Raw genomic sequence first — 25,486 nt, 5'->3', positions numbered from 1 at the left:
AGGAATAAAAACATGGAAGCCGACCGGTTCAGCAGGATCTTTCATCCTCACAAGTGGGAACTGCATCGAGACATGGCGGCCTCCCTATTCCAGAGATGGGGGGAACAACCCGTATAGATCTCTTTGGTAGTTCTGTGTTGCATTGAGTGGCAGAGTTTTGCTGTCTGTATCCAAGCAATCGAAGAGTGGTTCAGGACACTTTTCTGCTCATGTAGGCGGAGAGCCTGTTATATGCACTGCCTCCAAGCCCACTAATCACTTGGGTGATCCAGAAATGCATTGCGGACTAGTCAGATCTTATCCTCATAGCGCCAGCCATGGCCTAGACAGCTATGTTATGCCTACCTCATGCACACCTCTCCATACAACTGCCGGTCCTTCTTCCACACAGGGCAAACCTAACACGAGGAGGGGACACTGCTTCATCCCATGCAAGACTCCCTTCATCTGACAGCATGGAGATTGAAAGGGAAGTACTGAGCCATCTTCCTATCCCAACAGTGATTCAGGACATTCTCATCTCCTCATGAAGACCATCCACCAGGAAAAATTATGCAGTTAAATGGCATAGATAGTCACTGGTGTCAATGTCGCTTGACACCCCCCCCCCCCCCCTTTCAGTTCTCACCAGAACAGTTACTTCAATACCTACATTTACTGTACATCTCAGGGCTGGTGGTTTCATCCATCAGAGTACACCTCAGCACCATAGTAGTGTACACACCCTTCTGTTTAGGGAACTGCCATATCCATGCACCCCCTCAAATCTCACTTCATGAAAAGTGCCTTGAGGCTTCGTCCTCCTATCTCACGTCCAGCCATACCTTGGGACTTGAACATAGTTCTGGAGACACTGATGCTTCCACCATTTGAGCCAATGCAAACATCTTACATGGAAGGTATTATTTCTAGTAGCAATAATGTCTGTGAGATGAGTAGGCAAACTTCAAGCACTAGTTCACTACTAGCCTTATCTGCAATTCTACCTTGCGGACCCATCCGTCCTTCCTTCCGAAAGTGGTCTCTGCGTTTAATCTGAATCAAGCCATAACATTGCCAATATTCTTTCCTAAGCCACATCTATCCAGCCGAGAAGATTTGCTACACAAGTTGGACTGCAAAAGGATGTTAGTCCTTTGTTTATAGTAGGCTAATTCACCAGACAGACATTCACAGCTGTTTCTCTCCTTCAACCTGAATACTCTGGGATTGCCAGTAACAAAACAGACACTAGCGAACTGGTTGACTCAATGCATCCACTTCTGCTATTTTACCAGATCGGAGCGTCTAGAATCAAAGATCAAGGCCCACCAGCTGAGAGCTGTGGCTGCTTCAATTGCCCACCTTCGGCAGATGCCAATTCAGGACATATGCAAAGCTGCAATATGGTCATCACTGCATACCTTCACATCTCACTACTGCCTCCAACACGCCAGTTCAGATGCGTCCGTGGGGCAGAAGGTACTGCGTCATGCTACTAATTCTTAACTGTCCACCAATCAAAGGGATCTGCTGCACAGATGATCCTTCACAAATCTGGACATACAAAACATTCCTGGTTGGACATGTGACTGTGCTTCATTTCCCTGGCTGGGGACTCCCAGACAGCATGGCTAATTCAGCCTGTTTATCGGTGGTGGTGGTGGTGGTGGTGGTGGGGGGGGGGGGGGGTTTGAAGCAAGTTTGCTTACCGTAAATGGTGTTTTCCGTAGATAGTAGGATGAATTAGCCATGCATCCCCGCCCTTCTTCCTTCTGCCTGCTCTTATTCTACTTTGCGGTACTCTGCTTCTCTATGCTTTATACCCAACTGAGCGATGCAGGCAGCCGCGTGGGAAGGCACCTCACAGGTGTGCAGGAGCAAAGCTCTGTACATTCTAAAATTCCTGCCTCGGGCCTCCAGGGTCGTTCCCAGATAGCATGGCTAATTCATCCCGCTATCTACAGAAAACACAGTTAACGGTATGCAAATTTGCTTATTCAGAAAGATGCTGAGATACAAATTTCAGAAACAGCAAAGAAAAACTTGTAAATTTTATACAAATACATATTTCCTCAGCAGATGTAACCCATAAATAGAAAAAGGGAAGGAAGCCAGCAGAAAAATGTGAGATCAAGGAAACTATAAAGAAACTGCAATAGGCATGTTTTAACTCTGCATATTAAATATTATGTACATCTGGAAAGTCCTAACTTGGAATTAATGACCAAGATTTTAGAATCTAGAAAAACACATAATTGCTCTGGGACAAAAAAAACCCATTTGTATTTGATAACTCATTTATAGGGGATACCTTTTTATAAAAAAGAAGTTCCTAATACACAAACCTCTGGTCTCTTAGCAAGAAATCTTTTCTTCCTTTCCTGGGTTGTTCTAGCTAAATCTGGGAATATTCTTACAACCTGACCAAGAAAACTTACATTAATATAACTTCATAACGGTACGTAAATCAAGAAAGGTTGTACCCTCTGAGATTTCAGTATTGGAACTTTCCAGGAAATTGGTTAAATTAGACATATCGAAAGAAACTGAGGAAACCTGAGCCTGGAATGCGATAGATGGAAGGAAATACACCTTATTAAATAAGGGAATAGTATCTACAGTTATGTGTAGAATTTCAATGAGAGAGTTGTCACACGAGGCAGCTCACCCACCACACTAGGAAAATTCAAAAATCACAAAATGAGATGTCTCACGATTTTCCAGATACCCAACCCATCTGGAAAGGGATCCCTGCTTTTGCACCATATAGTTGCATTAAGAGACTGAAGGTTTTTGACATCACATTCCAACTTAGAAATCTTATTGCCATGTTCTTTTAATTGCCCCACATGTTGCAAAACTACAGGCTCAGTCTTTTGAGACAAACTTGCAAGTTTAGTAGAGAAATCTGAAATCAGTTTCCCACAAACAAATCCCACAGAGTCCAATGTAACCACTGCCTGTCTCATTAACCCCAGTAGAAGCTCCATAGGGAGCACCAGTAGAAAGTGTAAGATCCAATGAAAATATACGACTAGGGTGAGCAACTCCAATTTCCTCAAACACCAGCAGAAGAGAGCCACAGAATCTCCTCAGACCCAGAATCTAGTTCCACTGGTGCAATAGCTGTTCTACCAGAACAGCTACAATGGAAGTTCCCTCTTGCACGATCACACTGATGATCTCATCTTTGGATACCACACCTAGCCTAAATAAAGTGCTGCATCACCCAGATTATGGTGGCTGAAGATCCAGAGGACTCTGTTTCCTCTCCTGGTGATTTTGAGCGCTTCCTCACTAGACTCTGCATCAGCCTTCAGCGTCCTGCATACCAGAAGTGATCCTGGATACAAATGCTGTAATGGGCAGCTGAGCACAAGGGCATTGGCTGTTGGAGGGAAAAAATCATATTCTCCCCTTCCTTTAAGATGGCATTGAAAAAAAAAAAAAACCCAGCAAGGAACAAGAAGGTATGACAAGTCATGCCATAACCTAACACATTTTGAGAAGCCAATTCTAATTGCTACTCGGAGGATCAAATTAATTGGAGCATGCATGGATTTGCTGCAGGACAGAGTTTCTTCCCTTTGACTGAGTAAATGCTCTCAAGTCACTAGTACACAGACTGCTGCGCACACATCAGTTGACAGCCGGAGACGTGATGGTTGTTCTAGATGACATGGCAGCAGCAATCCAAGATGTTCTTCTAACCCAGTGATCCCCAACCCTGTCCTGGGGGCTCACCAGCCAGTTGGTTTTTTCAGGATATCCACAATGAATATGCATGAGAGAAAATTTGCATGCATATTCATTATGGATATCCTGAAAACCCGACTGGCTATTGGGGACCACTGCTCTAACCCATCTTCATATGCGACATCCACAATAGGGATTTCATGCACAGTGGAATCAGCTCACTCAGCCTTTGTTTACAAAAGTACAGATTTTGATAGAAATGAAACAGGATCTATGCTGGTGGCTGGACCCTCTCACTGTTCAAGAGGGGGCACTATTATGTTTTTCTCCTACACCTAATGACATTTGGGAGCTCACACAGGCCCCTTTCAGACCCAAGGGACTTGGTCATTTTGAGAGAACATTTTCAAATCAATCTCCTTGTATAGAGGGTGATTAGATGCAGTTTAATAACCTTTACCCGACAACTCAAGGGAAAGAGCATCCTCATTCAGACTGACAATCAAGTTGCCATGTTCTATGTAAACAAACAAGGATTTCCAACATGTAAGCAGATTATTTCAGCAGTCTTTTGACCACATAAATTTTTTTCTACAGCAATCAATAGCCAATAGGCTGTTTAGTCTATAGGGTCTTCCAGCAATACTTGTTTGCGTCAGAACAAAACTGGAAAAGTTCCTTTCCATTCTTCCGAGCAAACGCGGAATAGCTCAAGATACTTTTCTGCTCAACTGGACCGCAGATCTCATGTATGTTTCCACCAATCCCACTAATATCTAAAACAGGACCCATCTGTTTCTCATAGCTCCATTGTGGCCCAGACAAGCTTGATTTGCATATCTGGTGCAGATATCCAACAGTCTTCTTATCCATCTCAAATTAGATCCATCCTTATTAACCCAAGAGGGAGGATGTCTCATTCAAATCTGCCATCCCTCAGTCTCACAGCTTGTCTGAGTGCTCAATAAATACTGGATTGTCCTTACCAAAGGAAGTTGAGGAATCCTAGCATGCAAGAGAACCATTAACATGGCATCAGCAAAATTCCTTGGATCCATTCTTATGCAAACCAAGAACTTAAACACTTGCTCTCTCTAACTTCTTTAAGACTTAAGTTTACTATTGAGATGAGTAAGGTAAATGCCATCTCCACTCATCTCTTAGTGTCAAAATTCATGATGTTTTATAGCAGACTAAGCCTCCAGTCACAAAACCATATGTTCCATGGGTTCTCAACATGATCCTAGCACAACTTATGAAACTGCCGTTTGAATCACTGGACTCCTGGTTTTCTCAAGGTCAAAACATGGAAAGTAATATTCCTGGTAGCAGTAATGTTGGCAAGGAGGGATAATGAACTTCGTGGTTTAGTTCATTGTTCAATCTATATAGAATACTTCTGGCTTTCCATATTAATCAAGCCATTGTACTTTGTCAGAGGTGGCCAACTCCGGTCCTCAAGAGCCACAAACACACCAGGATTTGAGAATATCCACAATGAATATGCATGAGATTTCCATGCTCTGCCTCCATTGTATGCAAATAAATCTCATGCATATTCATTGTGGATATCCTGAAAACCTGGCCCATTTGTGGCTCTCAAGGACTGGAATTGGCCATCCCTACCCTTTGTTCTTCCTGAGGTCACATGCACATGAAGGTGAGAGAGAGCCCTCCTCCCCTTGGACTGTAAGAGCATTGGCTTATTCCAAAAAAACTATTCAATCCACATCAGGCTTCACAGCCCTTTCTCTTACAATCCTAAATGACTGGACATAGCAGTAGCCAAGTGAACATTGTCCAATTGGCTAGCCAGTTGTATTGCGCATTGCTATACTCTAGCACAGCGCTTCTCAACTGATGTGTCGCCAAACACTGGCAGGTGTGTCACGTCTCCCGGTGTCCCACTGCCACATTGTACTTTCCTTCTCCCTTTTTCCAGCCCCAGCGGGCCAATTGGAAGCCTCCTCCCTTCTACCTGCTAGTGGGAGTAGGAAGTAGGGAGGAAGCCTTTGATTGGCCGGTGAGGCAGGCATCGCGTAGCGCGGGGGTGGGATGAGAGGAATAGCAATTTTGAACTGCGAAGCAAGGCCGCCACGAGAGCCCATTCCCGTGGCGGTGAAGAGGAAAACCCGACCCCGACCAAGCAAGGCCGCCACGAGAGCCCATTCCCATGGCGGTGAAGAGGAAAACCCAACCCCGACCAAGCAAGGCCGCCACGGGACCGTGGCGGCGAAGAGGAAACCAGACCAAGGCCACCACGGAAGCCCATTCCCGTGGCGGTGAAAAAAGAAGGCCCGCCAGAGTAAAGCCGCAGCGGAACTGGAGCCCATCCCTGCAGTGAAGGAAGACATTTTTTGTGAGAGCTGGTGTGTCTTTGTGTGAATGGATGCCTGGGCGAGAGCTGGTGTGTGTGGGTGTGAATGGGTGCCTATGCGAGAGCTGGTGTGTGTGGGTGTGAATGGGTGCCTGCGCGAGAGCTGGTGTGTGTGATTGAGAGACTGGTCAGGAAGATGACTAGTGTGAGAGAGACCGAGGCTGGGCGTGGGGTCTAATTAGGGGTGTGTGTGTGTGATTGACTGGCTGTGGGTGATAATGAAGAGGACTGTGAGGACAGAGCTTCAGCAGCCCTTGCTGTTTCTGGTGAGTGCTATTGGCCTGGAAGGGAAAGGAGTAGGAGAGTTGCTGGAGAGGGTAAGTAAAGGTGGCTTTTTAAATTTATTTTTCTTGATTGCGATTTTAATTATTGGGTATTATGCAATGTCTGCTGTTTTGAAATATTTTATTGATATTTGGACATGTTTTAATAATTTTTATGAGTTTTTAATTGTTGGATATTATTCTGTTCAGCAGCTGTTTTGTAACATTTTTAGTATAGCTTTACAATTATTTCTGTGTAGGGCTGTATAGCAACTTGGCTTATTTTTCCCAATAGGAAATGTATTAGTGTTTAGGGCCTGGTTTAATAGTTGTATTTCTTAGATAGGGTTGTTACTGTTTGAGTGTGTTCCATAATACAGGTGTAACTTTGTGCAGATTAGTTTCTGTGCATTATTGCCAATCCTGAGAGTCTGTTAGGTGCTATATTTCTCTTTCCATTCCTCCAGGTTCGCACTGCATGCAGAGTGGCTTTTTTGGTTTTCCATTCCAGTTTGTCTCCATATTTATAATTTGTAGTTTTCTGTACTTGGAAGGGTGTGTGACCGATGTGAGGTATTTAACTAGCATGTAGGCATTTGTATCAATCTTATTTGTTGTGTTTTCTCAATAGTGGTAGATTACTGTCTTTTCATAAGGAAGGCTGTTGTGCCTGGTAGCAAAAGGAGTTAGTTTTGCTTTTACTGGGATGTTGTCAGAACCAGAATATCTTTTTTGTATGGCGAGTTGTACGGGTAATGCCCTAGATCTGCTCTGCACTCATTGCTGGGGATTGAGGGGATTCCTGTGGATACAGAGTGCATGTTTACATTTAGCCCCATAATGGTCATATGTTCAGTGTGTCACACATGTGAGAACCATCTGTCAGGTGTGTCCCGGCCCAAAAAAGGTTGAGAACCACTGCTCTAGCAGGTATCCAGATTAAACTCTATCAATGCTTATCAAGCGAGAGCCATGGCTCATCTATGAGGTGTGCCTCTTGAAGACATCTGCAAAGCTGCAACTTGGTTGTTAGTACACATTTTTTGATCCTATTACTTTCTGGACAATTTATCAAGAAATGACAAATTTAGACAATCATTTTTTTATGTAGCCTGTTCACGCAGTAGTCCGCTCTACTGAAAAAACAACCTGGACCTCACCATGTAAACACTGCTACAACCCTTAGCTTGAGACTCTCCACAAGTCATGGTAATTCAGCCCTCTTTATTGAGGGAAAAGCAAGTTAATTACCAAAAAATGGTATTTTCCATAGTTAGCAGGATGAATCAGCCATGCTAAATACCCACCTATCTCCTAAGTGATTCGACTACCTAGCTAGAGTTAGTTCTCAAAGTGACTGAGGGGATTCTCGAAGCAACGCCAGAGTAGGAATTCCTGCACCTGCCCAGTAGAGCAAAAGCTGTACTGGCTGAGAGGTCTGTTTGGTGCAACCGGATGAAGTTGCCCCATATGTCATAACTGTTTCATCGTACAATCTACAGAAAATACAATTTTCGGTAAGCAAACTTAATGGTTATAACTTATGTTTTTGTGTTGGCTTTATTAGTTATTTTCTACATAAGATACTCTTAACTGTTTAAGCAATAATTTAGCGTGATAGTTTCAGATGTATTAATTGTACAGCTATATTTACTAGATAACTTTTTTGGTTTGTAGCCAGTTGCCTTAGGATGGTACCTGGAATTTTTAATTAACTACAAAAAGCATTTCATTGTTTAATAAAAAAAAATAATAATTTTTTACTTCTGTCTTTGTACACATACCAGGAGACAGACAAGGTTGTTTCTTAACGTGGCCAAACCATCCAGAAAGTAGGACTGGTAGTTTATTGGGCAAATTAATCTTTTTCTACAAGCTGCAACATAGCTTCCCAAGTGTCCATAATTTAAATACTGGGAGCCAAATAAGATCTAACATGGGAGTCTGAGACCGAGCAGATATGCTTGATTGATCTCAGTGAGAAGTGATGGCATCTTGAGTGAGAATGGAGTCCACTCCCAGTACCTGTCAGTGACTTGGTGCCAGTTTATTACATCCAACAATGGAATCCACCATGAAATTAGATTGTGTTCTCTCTAGACCAGTGGTTCTCAACCTTTTTTCTGTCGGGACACACCTGACAGATGGTTCTCACATGCGTGACACACTGACCCATGATCGTCACAGGGCTAGATGTAAATGTACAGTTTGCATCCATGGGAACCCCCCTGATCCACAATAATGGATGTAAAGCAGAATTATGACATTCCCCATTCAACTCATCTACAAAAAAGATATTCTGGTTCTGGTGTCATCTCAGTAACAGCAACTCAAACTCCTTCTACTTTCAGGCTCAATAGCCCTACTTATGAAAAGACAGCAGTTTACCACCAATGCATGTCCTCTTGAGAAAACGCAACAAATAAGACTGATAAAACACTTACATGCTAGTAAAATATCTCTGTAACAGACACAGAACCGACCTAACATACTCCCAGGATCTGTAGTAATGCACATAAACTAATCCACACACAGTTACACCTGTATTATGGAATACACTCAAACAGGAGCAACCCTATCTATGAAAAGGCAACACTATAAATATTAAAATCAGGCCCTAAAAACCAATACACCTCTTATTAGGAAAACAGAACTAACAAGCAGCTATAGATCCCCACACAGAAATAATTGTAAAACTATACTAATAAGCAGAATAAATGTTTCACAACAACTATGAACAGAATAACATCCAACAATTAAAAACTCATAAAAACTATTAAAAATTCTCCAAACACCAATAAAATATTTCAAAAAAAGCAGACACATCACATAATATTAAATAATTAAAATGGCAGTCAATCAAGAAAAATAAACTTAAAAAGCCACCTTTACTTACCCCCTCCAGCAGCTGTCCTACTCCTCTTCCATGCAGGCTGTAGCACACACCAGAAACAGCAGTAGTGGCTAAGCTCTATACTCATGGTCCTCTTCCTTAGGGCCCATGTCTCTCACACACACACACCATACCAGTCATGCCCCCATGACCAGTTTCTGTCTCTCACACACCAATCATCTCCCAGTCTTTGACAAACACACCAGTCACCTTCCTGAACAGTTTCTCTCATGCCATACACACACACACAGGCTTCCCACTCCCGTGTTCCACTTACATATATGGGCTTCTCACTCTCGTGTTCCACTTACATATATGGGCTTCTCACTCTCATAATCACTTTCTCTTTCTCACATACACTCACCAGTCTCTCACTCCCATGCTTGTTCTCTCCACATGCACAGGCTTCTCATTCCCATAATCACTTTCTTTCTCTCACACATACACACACACCAGTCACCTGATCTCTCTCATGCATACACACACACAGGCTTCCCACTCCCATGTTCTCTTTCAGATATACAGGCTTCTCACTCCCGTGCTGTATCTCACACACTCCCATGCTCACTCTTCACATGCACAGGCTTCTTATTCCCATAATCACTTTCTTTCTCTCTCTCACATACACACAAACACACACCAGTCACTTGATCTCTCTCATGCATATACACACACACATAGGCTTCCCACTCTCATGTTCTCTTTCAGATATACAGGCTTCTCACTCCCATGCTGTGTCTCACACACACACAGGTTTCTCACTCCCATGCCCACTCTTCACCTGCACAGGCTTTTCATTCCCATAATCACTTTCTCTCTCTCACACATACACACACACCCGTCACCTGATCTCTCTCATGCATACACACACACAGGCTTCCCACTCCCATGTTCTCTTTCAGATATACAGGCTTCTCACTCCCGTGCTGTATCTCACACACTCCCATGCTCACTCTTCACATGCACAGGCTTCTTATTCCCACATACACATACACACACACCCGTCACCTGATCTCTCTCATGCATGCATACACACACATACACAGGCTTCCCACTTCCATGTTCTGTCTTACATACACAGGCTTCTCCCTCCCATGCTGTGTCTCACACACACCCAGGTTCTCACTCCCATGCTCACTCTCTTCACATGCACAGGCTTCTCATTCCCATAATCACTTTCTCTGTTACACACACATACACACACACCAGTCTCTCTCTCTCATTTCCATGCTCGCTCTCCACGTGCACAGGCTTCTCATTCCCTGAATCACATTCTCTCTCTCACATTCACATACACACCAGTCACACCGTCACCTTACCAACCAGTCTCTCTCATATACATGCACACACACAGGCTTCCCACTCCCATGCTTTCTCACATACCCAGATTTCTCACTTCCATGCTTTTTCTCTCTCTCTCTCTCTCTCACACACACACACAAACACACATCCCTGACTGTCTCACATACACATCAGTCATCTCCTTGAGCAGTCACTTTCATTGTCTCTCACATATACACATACATCAGCTCTCTGACCAGTTTCTCTCAATCACACACATTCTCTCACACACAGGCTGGCTGGCTGCTTCTCTCTCTTTCTGTCACTCACTTCCTCTCTCTCTCCCTCCCCCCCCCCCCCCAACGGTAGCTGCTCCTCCTCCTCCAGCCCCCGCAGGCCAATAAGGAAGAATTCCATCGATCGCGGGAGGCTCCTGCTGCTCTCTCCTCTCCCGATTACCGTCTGCTGCAATAGCTTGGGGGCCGATGCTGCAGCGGCCGCTGCTACTTCATCACGCGGCACGGCCTTTCTTCTTCCCGCGCACCGCGTATCACTTCCTGGTCCGGGGGGGGGGGGGGGAATGCAGGCGCGGGAAGAAGAAAAGGCCAGCCGCGGATGCCACAGATTTTTTTTTTTTTTGCACCGCTGCCGTTGCCGCTGGGCTTGAACGTGCTGATAGCCCGGCGGCAACGGCAGCGGTGCAAAAAAAAAAAAAAATCTGTGGCATCCGCGGCTGGCCTTTTCTTCTTCCCGCGCCTGCATCCCCCCCCCCCCCCCCCCCCGGACCAGGAAGTGATACGCGGTGCGCGGGAAGAAGAAAGGCCGTGCCGCGTGATAAACTAGCAGCGGCCGCTGCTAGTTTATCACGCGGCACGGCCTTTCTTCTTCCCGCGCCTGCATCCCCCCCCACCCCGGACCCGGAACAGGAAGTGGTGCGCGGGAAGAAGAAAGGCCGTGCCGCGTGAGAAAGGCCGTGCCTGCTAGTTTATCACGCGGCACGGCCTTTCTTCTTCCCGCGCATCACTTCCTGTTCCGGGTCCGGGGGGGGGGGGGATGCAGGCGCGGGAAGAAGAAAAGGGCAGCCGCGGATGCCACAGCTTTTTTTTTTTTTTTTTTTTGCACCGCTGCCGTTCCCGCTGGGCTTGAACGTGCTGATAGCCCGGCGGCAACGGCAGCAGGGAAGAACGAGCAGCGGGAGGGACCGGGAGCCACGCGACACACCTGCCGGTGCTTGGCGACACACTGGTGTGTCGCGACGCACCGGTTGAGAACCGCTGCTCTAGACAATTACATTTAATGTTATAATTTATAAATCATAGTTTCTTAAGATTCTTCATATAGCAGCCAACTTTCTTATTTTTTTCATACTCGTAGATTCAGCACACTTTTCCCTTTTAAAGCTTTATCTTTAAGCCTTACATATTTTGTATTGCTAATTTGATTTTAAACAAGTTTAGTGGTTTTGTTGTTTTTTTTTTGTTTTGTTTATTTTTAAGAACCCTTTTAATTCTACATGTAAAAAAACAAGTGTGAATTTAAAAAGCTATCCTCCTTTCTGGTCCAGTTAACAGATGCTTTCATTGTGATCTATTAAAAAGAACATTGCATCCAGCCCCGTGGCAAGTGCTGCATGCTGTTACGAATCTGGGGGGAGGGAATCTGAAAGAGTCCATTTTAGCCAGGTTCCAGACGGAGATATGCAGTCTGTAGCCTTGAGACAAGGACTGTTTCTGTGATGATTGGACTGAGTTGGGAGGGGATATAAACTAGGGAAAATGCCCTGGGGACTTGTAAATGAAGGCTTATGGTGCTGTACCACAGCAGAAGCCAGTTCTGATAGAACTGGAAGACCAAATGAGCAAGAGGAAACTGCTAGGCTGAAAAAAAAAGTTTATGCCCCATCAGAAAGATTAGTTCTAATGTAGTTTTTGTCATAGATAGCTCAAATTGTTCCATTTCATTGGTGAACAGCTTTTTATTTACTTTCTGATAGCCTGGAAGAGAGCTGTCCTGCTAGGTAAAAATCATCTCATGATTGTATTTACAATTTGTAATGGCTTGTGAACTGGTTTGCCTTGAAGAATGCCCTCTGCTCCTGGAAGCATCCATTTTATGCCAGCAACAGCATTGTTTTACCATGGAAAATGAGGCCATAAATCAGCTCAGATCGTCCCTTGCAGTTGGCACAAAGTGAATGCCCCCAGCATCGATCTGCTTGTGAATCAAACGATTATTCAACCAGGGGCTTCATTCCTGTGCCTGGATAAGAAACCATCTTAACTGTTAGCATGTACTCTCTTCCAGTTGTAAGCATTTTAAAACTATTCTGTAACCCTTTTTGTGTGGTCAACAGAAGGTTGGGCTAGAAATATAAATGAAAAATGAGGGGAGGTGAGTCCATATGGTTTTTTTTTTGTTTGTTTTTTATTAACTTGTTTTTAGGAAGGTCAGATCATGATACCACCTATCTAGTAATGAGTGTCTTTATGCTACATTACAGAATAATGTCTTTGACCAGGCAGTCACTGCATCCTAATGGGATTTTTTTTTTTTTTAATTTCATTCATAAATGTAAGAATTTTCACTTGGATCTTTTCTTCTCTCTAAGCAAAAGCTAAGAGGTGTCCAAAAGTGTGTTTGTTTTTTTTCCTGCTGGACATGTAAAACTGAGGGTTCTATTAGCAAGTAGGGTGCAGGGTCCATTGCTTGCTGCTCTATTAATTTATAAACAGTAGCTTTTTCTTTGAAATGTAGATCTCCAAGTTAATAAAATTTGCACTTTTGAAAACTTGTAACATCACTAGGACATGTCTGGTCTAGATTGTGTGACATCAGAATAAGTGTGTTCTCCCCCCCACCTCAGCTGCATCTGCTTGGCCCAGTCCATTTATCATGAGTCATTTCACAGCAATTACTGCTACATAGCATGTTTTTTCCTAGGTGGTGGAGGTTGTGAGCAGTTTGCCCACAAGAGCCTAATTGATCAAAATGTTCAAACACAGCTGAAATTTCTGAAATGAGATTTACATTAAGAACTTCTGGATAGTTTCATGAACGGCAAATATTTTTATTAAGCTTAATTGTGATTTAGAAGCTGTGCACTCGCTACAAGCAGACCCAGCTTTGAGACTCTGATGGGTGTAAAATGACTTTCTAAATGTCAGCTTGACACTAACAGTCTGCATAATGTCTTCCTTAATGACTCTGTAGACCTAAAACAGCACATTATATTGTACACACACAGTGCACAAGGGTGTATGCAACCTTTGTTTAAATACAGCCCATAAGGTACATTAAACAAGTAAGATTTGCCTTAAAGGATAGCTTTAACCTCTGTGCCCTAAGCTATGTTCCCAAACATACATAACTAGTAATAGAAGTTAAGTTTCAGTCTCTCTAAATTGCTTTAAACTGTTAAACAGTAATGTATTTAACTTCATGGAAGCTATGTGCAGGGGAGTCGCAACAGAGCGTATGCTCTATCAAATCAAAAATGACATCACAGGGCTGCCCTGGTGGTTCAATGGAAGTGTGGCAGTGCCCTGTAGAAGGACCTGGCTTTGATTTGCTGGTCAGATCTTTTACTTACTGGGTCTGCTGGGGCTTCCAGGGAGGCTGCGTTTATGCCCTCCTGAGCAGGGAAGAAGTCCCAGTTATCATGCAACAGTTGACACCTGATTGCTAGATCTAGGGCCCTTGATTGCAGAGTACCAGAAGGAGCTTTTAGTGCATGGCCCCTGGCTGAGGAGATGTATAATAGGGAAAAAAAAATTCCCAGTAGTTCCACATGAAGGCTTTATAGTGCTGAATCCCAGCCCTGGTTCTGATTGAGCTGGAATCCCAAAGAACAGGAGGAAAAGTGCCTAGCCCTGAAAGATAAGTGATACCATACGCAATGCACAGTCTAGCCATATGCCATTCTGTATGAAGTCTTTTGTGACACCCCTCTGTCAAGAGTCTTGCCATCAAGCAGCAGAGAAAGACTTCAAAACTAATGACCTGACATGAGAATATTAAGTAATCATATACGTTCTGTGTCAGTTTCAGTACTTTTGGAATAATACACACTATACAGGGAGTGCAGTTATCTTGTACGAAAAACACAAAATGATCACACAACTCAAAGAATGCCTCAAGATGCAAAGCTGAAAAAAAAAAGTTAGTTTTTTATGGCTTTTGGTAGCCATTCACTTGCACAGATGTGCTATAATGAGATGTCGCAAAGTACATCCTAAAATGGTTTGAGTTATGGCATCAACATGAATCACTAGGAGACTTTGGCAGTTGGTTGTACCTCATGGCATTACAAGCCTTGCTTCTCTTTGACTCCATGTGCATATCCAAGTTTAATGATGACCTGATTGATGCCCTGCCTGGGAAAGTATCATACGCTCTTCCTGTCTGTTCTTCCTTTGAATATTCAGTATATATCTCAGCCTGCTGTGATTAAGAGGCAAAGCCTCTGTTTGTTGTGAAATGCTGTACTGGGTTAGACCAGTGGTCCATCAAGCCCAGCATCCTATCCAACAGATCCTAATTGGGGGGTGAGAGGATCCATTTCATGTAGTTCATTCCCAGCTTTTGGCAGCAAGAGGATGTGTTCCCCAATTCTCTAATAGTTATTAATGGACCTATCTACTTTTTTTTACAAGTTTGCATTATGAATGATCATAAAGCATTTTATAATACAAGCCAGAGGCTGCAGTAAGATTTATTTGTCTTACATACTGTGTTTTTTTTGTTTTGTTTTTACAGAATCAAGGCAAATTGTGGCTGGTTCGTCTCTGTCCAAATGGTTAACGGTTAACCACTGAAAGTTCCCCTACCTCCCATCTATAGCATCATTCCTTAATGTCTGCTGTGGAAACTTCTGGTGCCATCTACGACACAGACCATTTTTCTAAAAACTGTGCTCCAGACCGGGCGAGAGAGAGAGCTACTTCCTCTGCATCCAGTTTTATTTTTCTAAACTATATTGAAAGACTCTTTCAGCTGTTTGTCTAATCATTGCAAGAACTGCTGTGGTCCTTGGTTTGTAAATTGTAGTTCAGATGATTGATGGATATGTGGTTAATGTGACCACTAGCTATTAACACTTTTTTGTGTAATGTGTTTGTGGGACTGTAAGTGGTTTGTTTGGACACTGTTTACTGGCACCTGTGCATTGGCAGGAAGAGCCCTTTATGGGTCTTGGCACTAATCTTAAAGGTTTTAAACTGGTCAATAATTTTGTAATTATTCCAAGTAGAAGACTAAAACTTTTTGAAAAGAAGCACACGTGAAAGTTGCTCAAAGTTGTGTGCATTTGCTCTAAGGATGCAGCGTAAGGGAGATGGAATAAGTGATTTGTCAGACTGTTTGAGGGTGAACTCTCTTAATGAAACAAACCTTTTCGAGGCTGAGGACATCCTGCTGTAGTTTCTTCTGTATTAAATTTTGTGCATTCAAATAATGAAGCTGATAGCAAGACTGCAAGTTTGTTCCCTTTTGAGTGCTCAGATGTATTGGTGAAACAGTCTTCAAAATTAAAGTAGGATTTTATAGCTGTATATAGGTGATAGGTCAGATATTTTAAAAATTAGAATGGAAGATGGGTATTTGCAAAATGCCTGGGTGGTGTTAATGATTAATTTGTTTTCATGCCATCTGAATTCAGAGGCATTCATGATCTTCAGACATCATTTCAACACAAACCAAAAAAAAAAAAAGTTGGACAGATCAGACAATTGTTGAGCATTTAGTGGCCAGCCCTGAAGCATCATTTTGCTTCCTATACGGTATATCGGATGAAGTTTCCAGCACTACTGCTTCCAAAAAATGTTTTTTTTGTAAAAGCTAAGCAACTCCTCTGGTCCCCCATCTGACTCTGCTCTCCTGAAGAGCAAGTGTGTACATGAAGACAGTTCAGAGTGCCTCATAGAATTACAGCACACCATATTGACATAAAGTCAGTTTTTTATGGAAAATGCAGTTTAGATTTCCTGTTAATTAAATCTAAATGAACAGTATTTCATGCCTTTTTTCTCTTCTGGAGAAAATCAACTATTTTAATATAACTATTGCAGACAGCAGAATGTGTAAGACTGCCTCTCGGTAAATGGTGGAAGCACATTGAAATGAGTGCGGAGATGTTAGTTTTAAAGTGCCCGGCTTCTCTACCTTTAATGTATGTCTGTAACAAACATTTGGCTTTTCTCTATGGTTTTATTATAAATAAACATAATTTATAGGAAAAAGAGTTGCCTTAAAACTAACAGATTCATGCTTTGGCATTTTTCATTACATTCCTTGGTAACATATGAAAGTGAGAACCTGTTTAAAGAATTCTCTCCATTAATCCACTTGAAAGGATGAAGAAAAATGAGCTGGTCCCTTTTTTTGAGAGCTATATTAGGACAATTTAATTTATAGTAGGAGCATGTGGCATGCTGGTGGTCACAATATGCTTTGCTATGGTAATTGTCACACTAATTAGCTGGAAATAGCATGACAGGCCAACCTGCAGGTAATTTGACTGTTCTAACCAGCTTAAAGAATTATCAAGAGAATGACATGAAAACAAGGCTTGATGAACTTTGCCACTTGCCATGGAAGTACTTGAAATACTCTCCACACAACAGAGGCTAAAATATTTTGCTTTCTTTATTCATTATGCTGCCGCATGTGTGCAGAGCATAAGAGTTCTGGAATAATTCACAACAATGGCGATTGAACACATTTCCTCTTTTAATTTAAAAAAAAAAAAAAAAAAGCATTTAAATTTCCAGAAAACGTGGTTAAGGCTCTCATGCGAATGTGTACACACGCAGTATAAAATCTGCTGATGTATGAGGCTGAAAGGGGTAACGTAAGTAAATATTCATAGAAAGGGTGATGGAGGTGTGGAATAGACTCCCAGTGTAGGAAAGCTTGGAATAAGCACAGAAGCTCCCTTAGCAATATGTAAAGCTGGAAAATGAGTGGGGCCTGCAGGTAGGTAGGGAAATGGGAAGACATGATGGGTATATTGGTCTTTATCTACCATCATCAAGTTCTCTGTTAATGTGACACAGAGTGCAAAACAGTTACAGGTTGCATTCATTATTCAAATATCTTTTCTTATTTATTTAACAGGTTTTCTAGACCGTTTTTTAGTAAAACTTTCACAACGGTTTACATGATTAAGAAAATAAATACATCACTTCAATATAAAATAACCTATAAATACATAAGAATAGAGGTAAAACTAATTTTAAAATAAACTTACCAATATAATTAACTATCAAGGTTAAAATTAAACAGATACATAAGAATAATGATAAAACATAAAAGAATAAGATTAGAAACAAGACTCAGCCAGTACTGCTATAAGCTCTCTTAAATAACCAGGTTTTCAAATTTCTTTTAAAAACTTTAAGATCGGATTGAATTCTTATTTCAGGGGGTAACTCATTCCAAAGTTTTGGGCCTGCTAATGAGATGGCTCTCTCATGCACTAGGTTAATCTCGCTGAAGTAACAGATGGCACCGTCAGAAGGTCTTTATTTGCCGATCTGAGGTTTCTCTGAAGAGTATGTAATCTTGTAGCAGCTTTCAGCCAGTCATTCTGGTCCCCGAAAATTACTTTATGTAGGATACATAAAACTTTAAAAAGAATACTTGAATCAGTCGGAAGCCAATGGAGGGCCATTAAGCTTGGTTATATGTTAATTTTTTCTTATCCCCAGCATTCTCGCAGCAGCGTTTTGTAGGAGTTGTAATGGCGAGTTGTTGATGCAGGTAGGTCCAAAAATAAGGCGTTGCAATAGTCAGTGCTAGAGAAGATTGACTGCAATATTCTAAAATCATTTTGTTTTAAAAGCGGTTTTAAGTGTCTTAATGTCATTAATTTTAAATATCCTTCTCTGACTTTATTTGAGATGTGTTTTTTGAAACTTAATTCGGGTTCAATTATTATTCCTAAGTCACGTTCCTTGTCAGAAAGCTTAACCGTGGAGTTATTTAATATTAATGGTGGAAGAGTGCCTGATGAAGTTTTTCTTTCTAATATAACAACTTCCATTTTATTTATATTTAAAACGAGTTTCGTTTGTATTAAATACTGACTGATTATTGACAGGTACAGCGCAATTAACTTAAGTTTTTTCTATTGAGCCATTTATTGGTGTTAGTATTTGTATGTCATCCTTGTACACAAGTCCAGTGGCAACATATAGATATTGTGTTGCTGACGACGCTGATCCTTGTGGAACTCCAGTCTTTAGTTTGATCATATCTGAAGTGGTATTGTTAATTTGTACTCTATATGAGTGGTCTCTGGGATAGGATGCGAACCATTGTAGAGATGTTTGTTCAATGCCAATTTCTGGACAGTCTATCAAGTAATATGGAATGATTAACCATATCAAATGCAGCAGATAGATCTAAGAGTACTAACATTTTTCTTTGGCCATTATCAAAACCTTTTAAAATTGTCAGTCAATGAAATCAAAAGTGCTTCTGTATTAAAATGTTTTCTAAAACCAAATTGGGACGGGAAAAGAATATCATTATTCTCCAGATGTTCTGTTAATTGTTTCTGAACTATTTTTTCTATCAGTTTGGCAAGGAGGGAAAAGTTTGAAATAGGTCTGTAGTTAAGTATGGTTGGATCAAGATTATTTTGTTTTAACACGGGTCTAATTATTGCTTCTTTTAATATTTCGGGTAGGTATCCTTGACTCAGAGTTATTTATCATTGAAGTGATAGTGGGGGCTAAAATATGTGCTAAAGGTTTTAATGCTATGATTGGAATATCGTCAAATGGGTGGTTTGCTGGATTCAATTGTTTAATGAGGTTTTCAACGTCTACTGATGAGGTTTCTTCAAAGTTAGTCCATTTTGCTATTTCCCTTGATTGCATGTTTATTTCCTATTTGGGTGTAGATTCAGTGCTGAAGACTTAGGGCCTCATTTTCTAAAGTATCACAGGCCTGCGATACTTTAGGGAATGAGGGACGGGGGGCCGAAACGAGGGGTGGGCCTGCGCTAGCCGGCAGCAATCGCACCGTCACAGTGCGATCGCTGCCGGTTTCGCACCCAATAGCGCCACCATAGAAGGTATAGCTATTGGGCGCGAACTCGGACGTGAAAAGGGCCTTACCTTTTCATTGTCCTCGGCGTCTTCGCGGAGTCGGCCCCGGTGACGCCCCGACTTCTCCTTTTCCGGGGCCGACTCCGCCCCCATTTTGGTATCACACGCGATAAGGGACGTTTCGCACGCGTGCGATCCATTTAGAAAATAAGGCCCTAAGGCAGTGGTTCTCAACCTTTCTAATGCCGTGACCCCGTAATACAGTTCCTCATGTTGCGGTGACCCCTCGCCCCGCCCTCGCCCTGCGAGGGTGGGGCGAGGGCGGGACGAGGGTGGGGCTTTGGTCATATGGGGGCGGGGTTATGGATGGGGTTGGATTTTAGTGCATATTTATTTATTATGACATTTATAAACAGAACCACCATTCCTCATAAAACAATAAAATTAAGAAACATAAAGCATCAGTTATAATAGTAAAACCATACTAATAAAAGAATACTTTAAAATTACTGATAAATAGAATTTCTATTAATTAAAATCATATACATTTTTATAATTTCCCAAACACCAATAAAATATTTCAAAACAGCACATACATCAAATAACACACAATAATTAAAACTAATAAGGATTTTAAAAAGCCCCTGCTTGTCCATACATGGGAGCTCTTGATTTCCAGTCACCCTGATATTGTCGAGGATTAGGAGGTTATCCTCTCTCTCTCACACATACTCACATGTCCATTCTCTCTCATACATACACTGTCACATACATACACATTCATGCTCTTATACCCACCATAACCTCTCGCTCTCACAGACACTGATACACTCTCAGGGTGTAAGACACTCTCTCCCCCCCCCCCCCCCCACTCACACACACTCTTACTCCCCTGGATTTTCTCATACACACTAATGCTCTCACTCTTACTGGCTCCCTCACAACCTCAGAGGCTCTCAGATAAAACTCTATGCAGCAGAAATAATGCTGAATGTTGAGAATTGTGTTATGCAGACTAATCTGGAAAATGCACTAATTTCTACATGAGTCATAATGAATCAGTCCTCAGCTGCAGGCTTCAATTGATTATCCTGGCTCCCTTTAATTTAATGTTTGCCAAATACAGTTCATGTGTAACAGCAATCCTAATTCTCCACCAGATCAAGCTGATTTCACATCCCACTTCATACTTTGTCACCTCCAGCTGAGTAAAACAATTAATCTAATTATTGCCACTGCTGCCACGTAGCTATTGGGGAGGCGCTGATTGCTGCTATTGGCACTGAAGCCCATTCTGCTGCCTCCTCTGTGCAGGCCCCCTGGGTTTCCACTTCCTCCATGTTGATCTCGTACATTGTGAGATCCGCCATAGAGAAAGTGCTACTCTTGCACATTCCCAAAGATTACATGTACCAATCAGTAAAAAGTAATTACATTTTTTTTTTACATCTGCTTCCCTTTATTTTTTTGCAATTTCCTTTTATATTGCCTTTTTTTCTGTTTCTTTTCTCTCCACCTGTCTTCTTCCCTCAAACACACAGTCAGGTTCTCATTCTCACATGCATTTCTCTCTCACACACATACACACAAAGGATCTCACTGTCACATGCTCTTTCTGTCATGCAATCATTCATACACACAGTCTCTCACTGGCACAGGCTGTCTGAGTCTCACACACAGGCTCTCTCACACCCCCACATGCTGCCTTGCTCAAGCACAGGCTCTCACTGTCACATGCTGTCTCTTTCACACACACAGAGGCTCTCACATGCTGTCTCTGCAAACACACACAGTCTCTCAATTCACTCTCACACACAATCTCTCAACTCATCTCATACTCGCACACACCTCTCTCTCACCTCTGGGCCTCTTCTTTACGGGTTGCCACAGGATGGGCTCTGCAGCGGGCCTAGTCTTCCCGGCCCCGCTGCTCCTCTTCTGCACACGGCTGACGCGCCACCTCCTTCCTGCCCGTGTGGCTCCGGCAACATTTGTCTTGCGGGCAGGAAGTAAGTAGGAGGAGCACCGCGACGCGCTCCCTTTTGGGGTTGGAGGAGGCAGGTCTCCAGCTTCGTCCCGCCTCCCCGCAGCAGCCACGGCGCCGCAGACCGGCAAAAATCCCCAACGGCCCGGTACTGGTCTGCGGACCGGGCCGTTGGGATCGGTCCGCAGACCAGTTTTGGTCGAATGACCAAAACACAGGCGACCCCTGTGTTTTGGTCGTTCGACCCCCGCCGGGGTCGCGACCCACAGGTTGAGAACCGCTGCCCTAAGGAGTGGATTTATCAAAATGCGGTAAGTACCGCATGCGATAGCAAAAGGTGCGTGTTTTATGCTAATATAGTATTTATCGCAATTTGCGCTAATTACCTGTGCGAAGAGCTAAGTTACCGCAAATTGCGATACCATTTCAGATTCTGCGATAAGTGCCAGACCTGTTGTATTTCCTGCAATCAACCACTGGGGGACCATTTTTGAGAGAGAGAGACTGACTGGCCATATCATCATGGCCCATAGGCAGGTATTTGTATCCCTACGGTAGGCCCACCTAGTAACTCGAGGTTGGGATTAGGTAAGAGTGTAGGGGGTTAGGGGCCACTTTGACATTCTACGCGACACCTACGAACAGAACAGTGGTCTCTTGTGAAGATTTGCTGGCCTTCGGAGTGAGGAAACTCACTCCAAGATGAGATTTGGGCAAGGTTCTCTCAACCTAGCTTGATGTTACCCAGCTAGAGAGTCCATCAAGCTAGGTTGAGAGAACCTTGCCCAAATCTCATCTTGGAGTGAGTTTCCTCATTCCGAAGGCCAGCAAATCTTCACAAGAGACCACTGTTCTGTTCGTAGGTGTCGCGTAGAATGTCAAAGTGGCCCCTAACCCCCTACACTCTTACCTAATCCCCACCTCGTTATTAGGTGGGCCTACCGTAGGGATACAAATACCTGCCTATGGGTCATGATATTATAGTCTCTCTCTCTCTCTCTCTCTCTCTCTCTCTCTCTCTCTCTCTCTCTCTCTCTCTCTCATGGGGTGCATCAGTTAGCTTTTTTACAATGTCAAACAGCGTTTTTGGATTATGAGAGAATTTCTCAATCTTTTTTCTGTAATATTCTTTCTTGACATTTATCATTTTTTTTTATAATGGGCCAGGAATGAGTGAAACCTACTCAGAATAAATCTGATGCCACACTTTCTCCATGCTTTATCCTTCCTTCTAAGAATTTTCTTTGTGTCCTTTATCTGTTCAGTATACCACAGATTTTGTTTTTCCATTCTTTTTATTGTTTTTGTCTTTTTAGGATTTATATTATCTGCTATGGATGATGTCATTTGAGCCCAGGCGTTAATGGCATTCATGGTATTAGATGTATCTAGGGAGTTAAGCTTTTTCTACAGTTCAATTTGTAGGTCTTCTGTCCTAAAAAGGGGGAGGGGGGGGTAGGTAAGTAAAGGTTATTGGTTGAAATTGTTGTGGACAGGGTCAGTTGTAACAGTTGTGTGTGAAGTAAGGAGTGATCTGACCAGGGAACCGGAGTGTATTGTACTGAGGAGTGAATAACTTTTTTTATATTGGAAAAAATTAGATCAAGCGAGTGACCACCTTTGTGTATTGGGTTTGTGATCAGCAGATTGTAACTAAGCGCAGTAAGAGCATCAAGCAAAGTATGGCATGTTGAGAGAGGTTCAACATTCATATGTAAGTTAGGTCTTCTGTCCTAAAAAGGGGGAGGGGGGGGGTAGGTAAGTAATATTATAGAAGGTATCTTGGGGTTTATCAATGCTACAAAAAATTCAGTAATTGGGGAGAGATTGTGCTCCAGGAGATCTGGAGGACAATAAAGAAGGCAGACTTGTAATGCTTTCGATTCAAAAAGAACAATTTCGTATTGTTGTGCAATGCAATTAGGGATGAGCTTGAAAGCAAAATCTTTGTTAGCAATGAACATGAGACCTCCACCTCTACGTTAAGGTCACGGAATTGAAAATACATCATTTTCATTAGATATTTGATTTATCACTACCGTATCAGTGCTTTTTAACCAGGTTTTGGTTATTGCCATAAAGTCCGGTTTATGATCCAATAATAAAACTGAGATTAATACAGTTTTGGGGGGTTTTTTTGTAAGGGATTACATGTTTATGAGAACGAAAGCAGTAACCAGTTGCTTAAAGCAGTTAAAATTGACATCAGTAATATTGATCGGGTTTGGGTTCGGGGGTTTGCTTACATTCCTTTGATAGCGATGGGTCTTTATGGTTCTCGAGGTCCTTGTGGCGTAGTTTCTGTTCAGACAGACTGTAATTAGGAAATTCAAATTTAGTAACCATTTAATCAGTATCATCTGGATCATAGGATATTTGATTTTTAAGGGTCTACACAAAGGGGCGTGCCCCTTTGTTGCACTCCTTAGGCGCGCGGCGCCTTCAGGCCTGCGCTGGTGCTTATGGCCCCTTTGTTGCGTTGCTGACGTCACCGGAGGCGGGGTTGGCAGCCGAGGGAGGAAGCAGCACGTCACAGATGGTCCAAGGAAAGCATTTGCATATAAATAGTTAACTATGTTCAGTTTGTGAAACAGGATGTATTGGTTGTTTTAAACTACATTTCCCAAATTTGGAAATAACAGATATTGAGCAATAAGAAACCCTGAGATATCTATCAGGCACGATAAACATCACAAGAAAGCATTTTCCTTAGAGACAATAGATCATGTATATAAAGTTGAAGAGAAGGGAGATGGATACCTGGAACAAACTTACAGGAGCCAAAATACTTTATTTATTTTATTTATTTAACAGTTTTTTATACCGACCTTCATAGTAAATAACCATATCGGATCGGTTTACAATTAACAATGGTATAACAGTGGTAACAATTCAGGTAAGTAAAAAATAAACAATAGGAAGGAATAAGTCAAAGTTACAATCAACAGGGAAAGAGAACTTGGAAGCTTGTAACAAGCTGGAAAGAAGATAAGGCAGGAAATAAATATAAAGTGATATCATAGAGCGTACGGGTTAAAGCTTAATGGTGCTTTAACCTGGAAGAGTCAGAGTCCATTCGTGAGTGGCAGAATCCAAACATGTGGGACCGACAGAAAGGGACCTTGGTGGTGGGGGTGGTGAGTAAAGTTGAGATACACTGAGTGGCCCAAGTGGACCTTATCTAACGATGGCTATGTTTCTATGAATGCTGTAGTTAAAATAATTAGGGAGGCTTTTTTTTTTTTTTAATATTTACATATTACATCAGTTTAATTTCCTAGTGTGTAGCAGATGGACTCGAGACCAATGGGTATAGTGTACTCCTGCTAGCAGTTGGAGAGGGATCAGATTTCAATCTGACATCAGCCCCTAGTACATATACCCCTGCAGGAAGTGCAGCTCTTCAGTATTTTCCGTCTCCATAGCAGTTAGGGACTATCTGCACGCTCTCACAGCGTTCAAACAAATTCAAAAAAGAAAATCCAAATTTTAAAGAACAAACCGAGCTGAAGAGGAGCCCCACTCTCCTGCGGTGATACCCTAGGGTCCCTCCCCCAGTTGAGATTTCCGTGGTCCCTAGGAGGTAAGCCTCGGTCCGGCGGCCGAATCGCGACGAGGACCTAGGCCCCGACCCTTGGACACGGCTGAGAGGCAGCGGATGCATCCTCGAGCGCGGCGGTGAAGGTATTTGCCCTCTCCCCCCGCAGCCAGAGACTGCCCAGGACACAACCGGGAAGTGCCGAAGACAAGGTAAGGTAGAAATCTTCTGCTTGAATCTGGTCTCCGAGGTTCGAGGAGGAGCACAGGTCGCCGGCCGGGACCAGTGCCACCGGGTTGATCTACCCTAGCAGGGCCAGGCCCCAGTTATTTCCAAGGGTCTACCCACGTGGAGACTCTCCGAGGGGGTCGCCATATTGCCCGCTTGCTCGCTGTCGCCATTTTGGCACCATTAGGCCC

The 25,486-nt window shown here is 42.8% G+C and overlaps 1 protein-coding gene across 3 annotated transcripts in view; it reads left to right on the top strand.

The window, feature by feature from the left end:
* The window catches only part of GOLGA7 (golgin A7), a 68,360-nt gene extending 52,092 nt beyond the window's left edge, over positions 1–16,268 (top strand). For all 3 annotated transcript variants that reach the window (XM_029604132.1, XM_029604130.1, XM_029604131.1), the window contains one exon: positions 15,248–16,268. In XM_029604132.1, coding sequence (XP_029459992.1) covers positions 15,248–15,292 — 45 coding nt within the window. In that variant the 3' untranslated portion in view covers positions 15,293–16,268. The remainder of the gene's footprint in view (positions 1–15,247) is intronic.
* Positions 16,269–25,486: the final 9,218 nt, after the last annotated feature.

Source organism: Rhinatrema bivittatum, chromosome 5 (genome assembly GCF_901001135.1).
Source record: "Rhinatrema bivittatum chromosome 5, aRhiBiv1.1, whole genome shotgun sequence".
Classification (NCBI taxonomy): Eukaryota; Metazoa; Chordata; class Amphibia; order Gymnophiona; family Rhinatrematidae; genus Rhinatrema; species Rhinatrema bivittatum.
The sequence above is the reverse complement of the archived record's forward strand: the minus strand, read 5'-3'. Positions and strand labels throughout refer to the sequence as shown.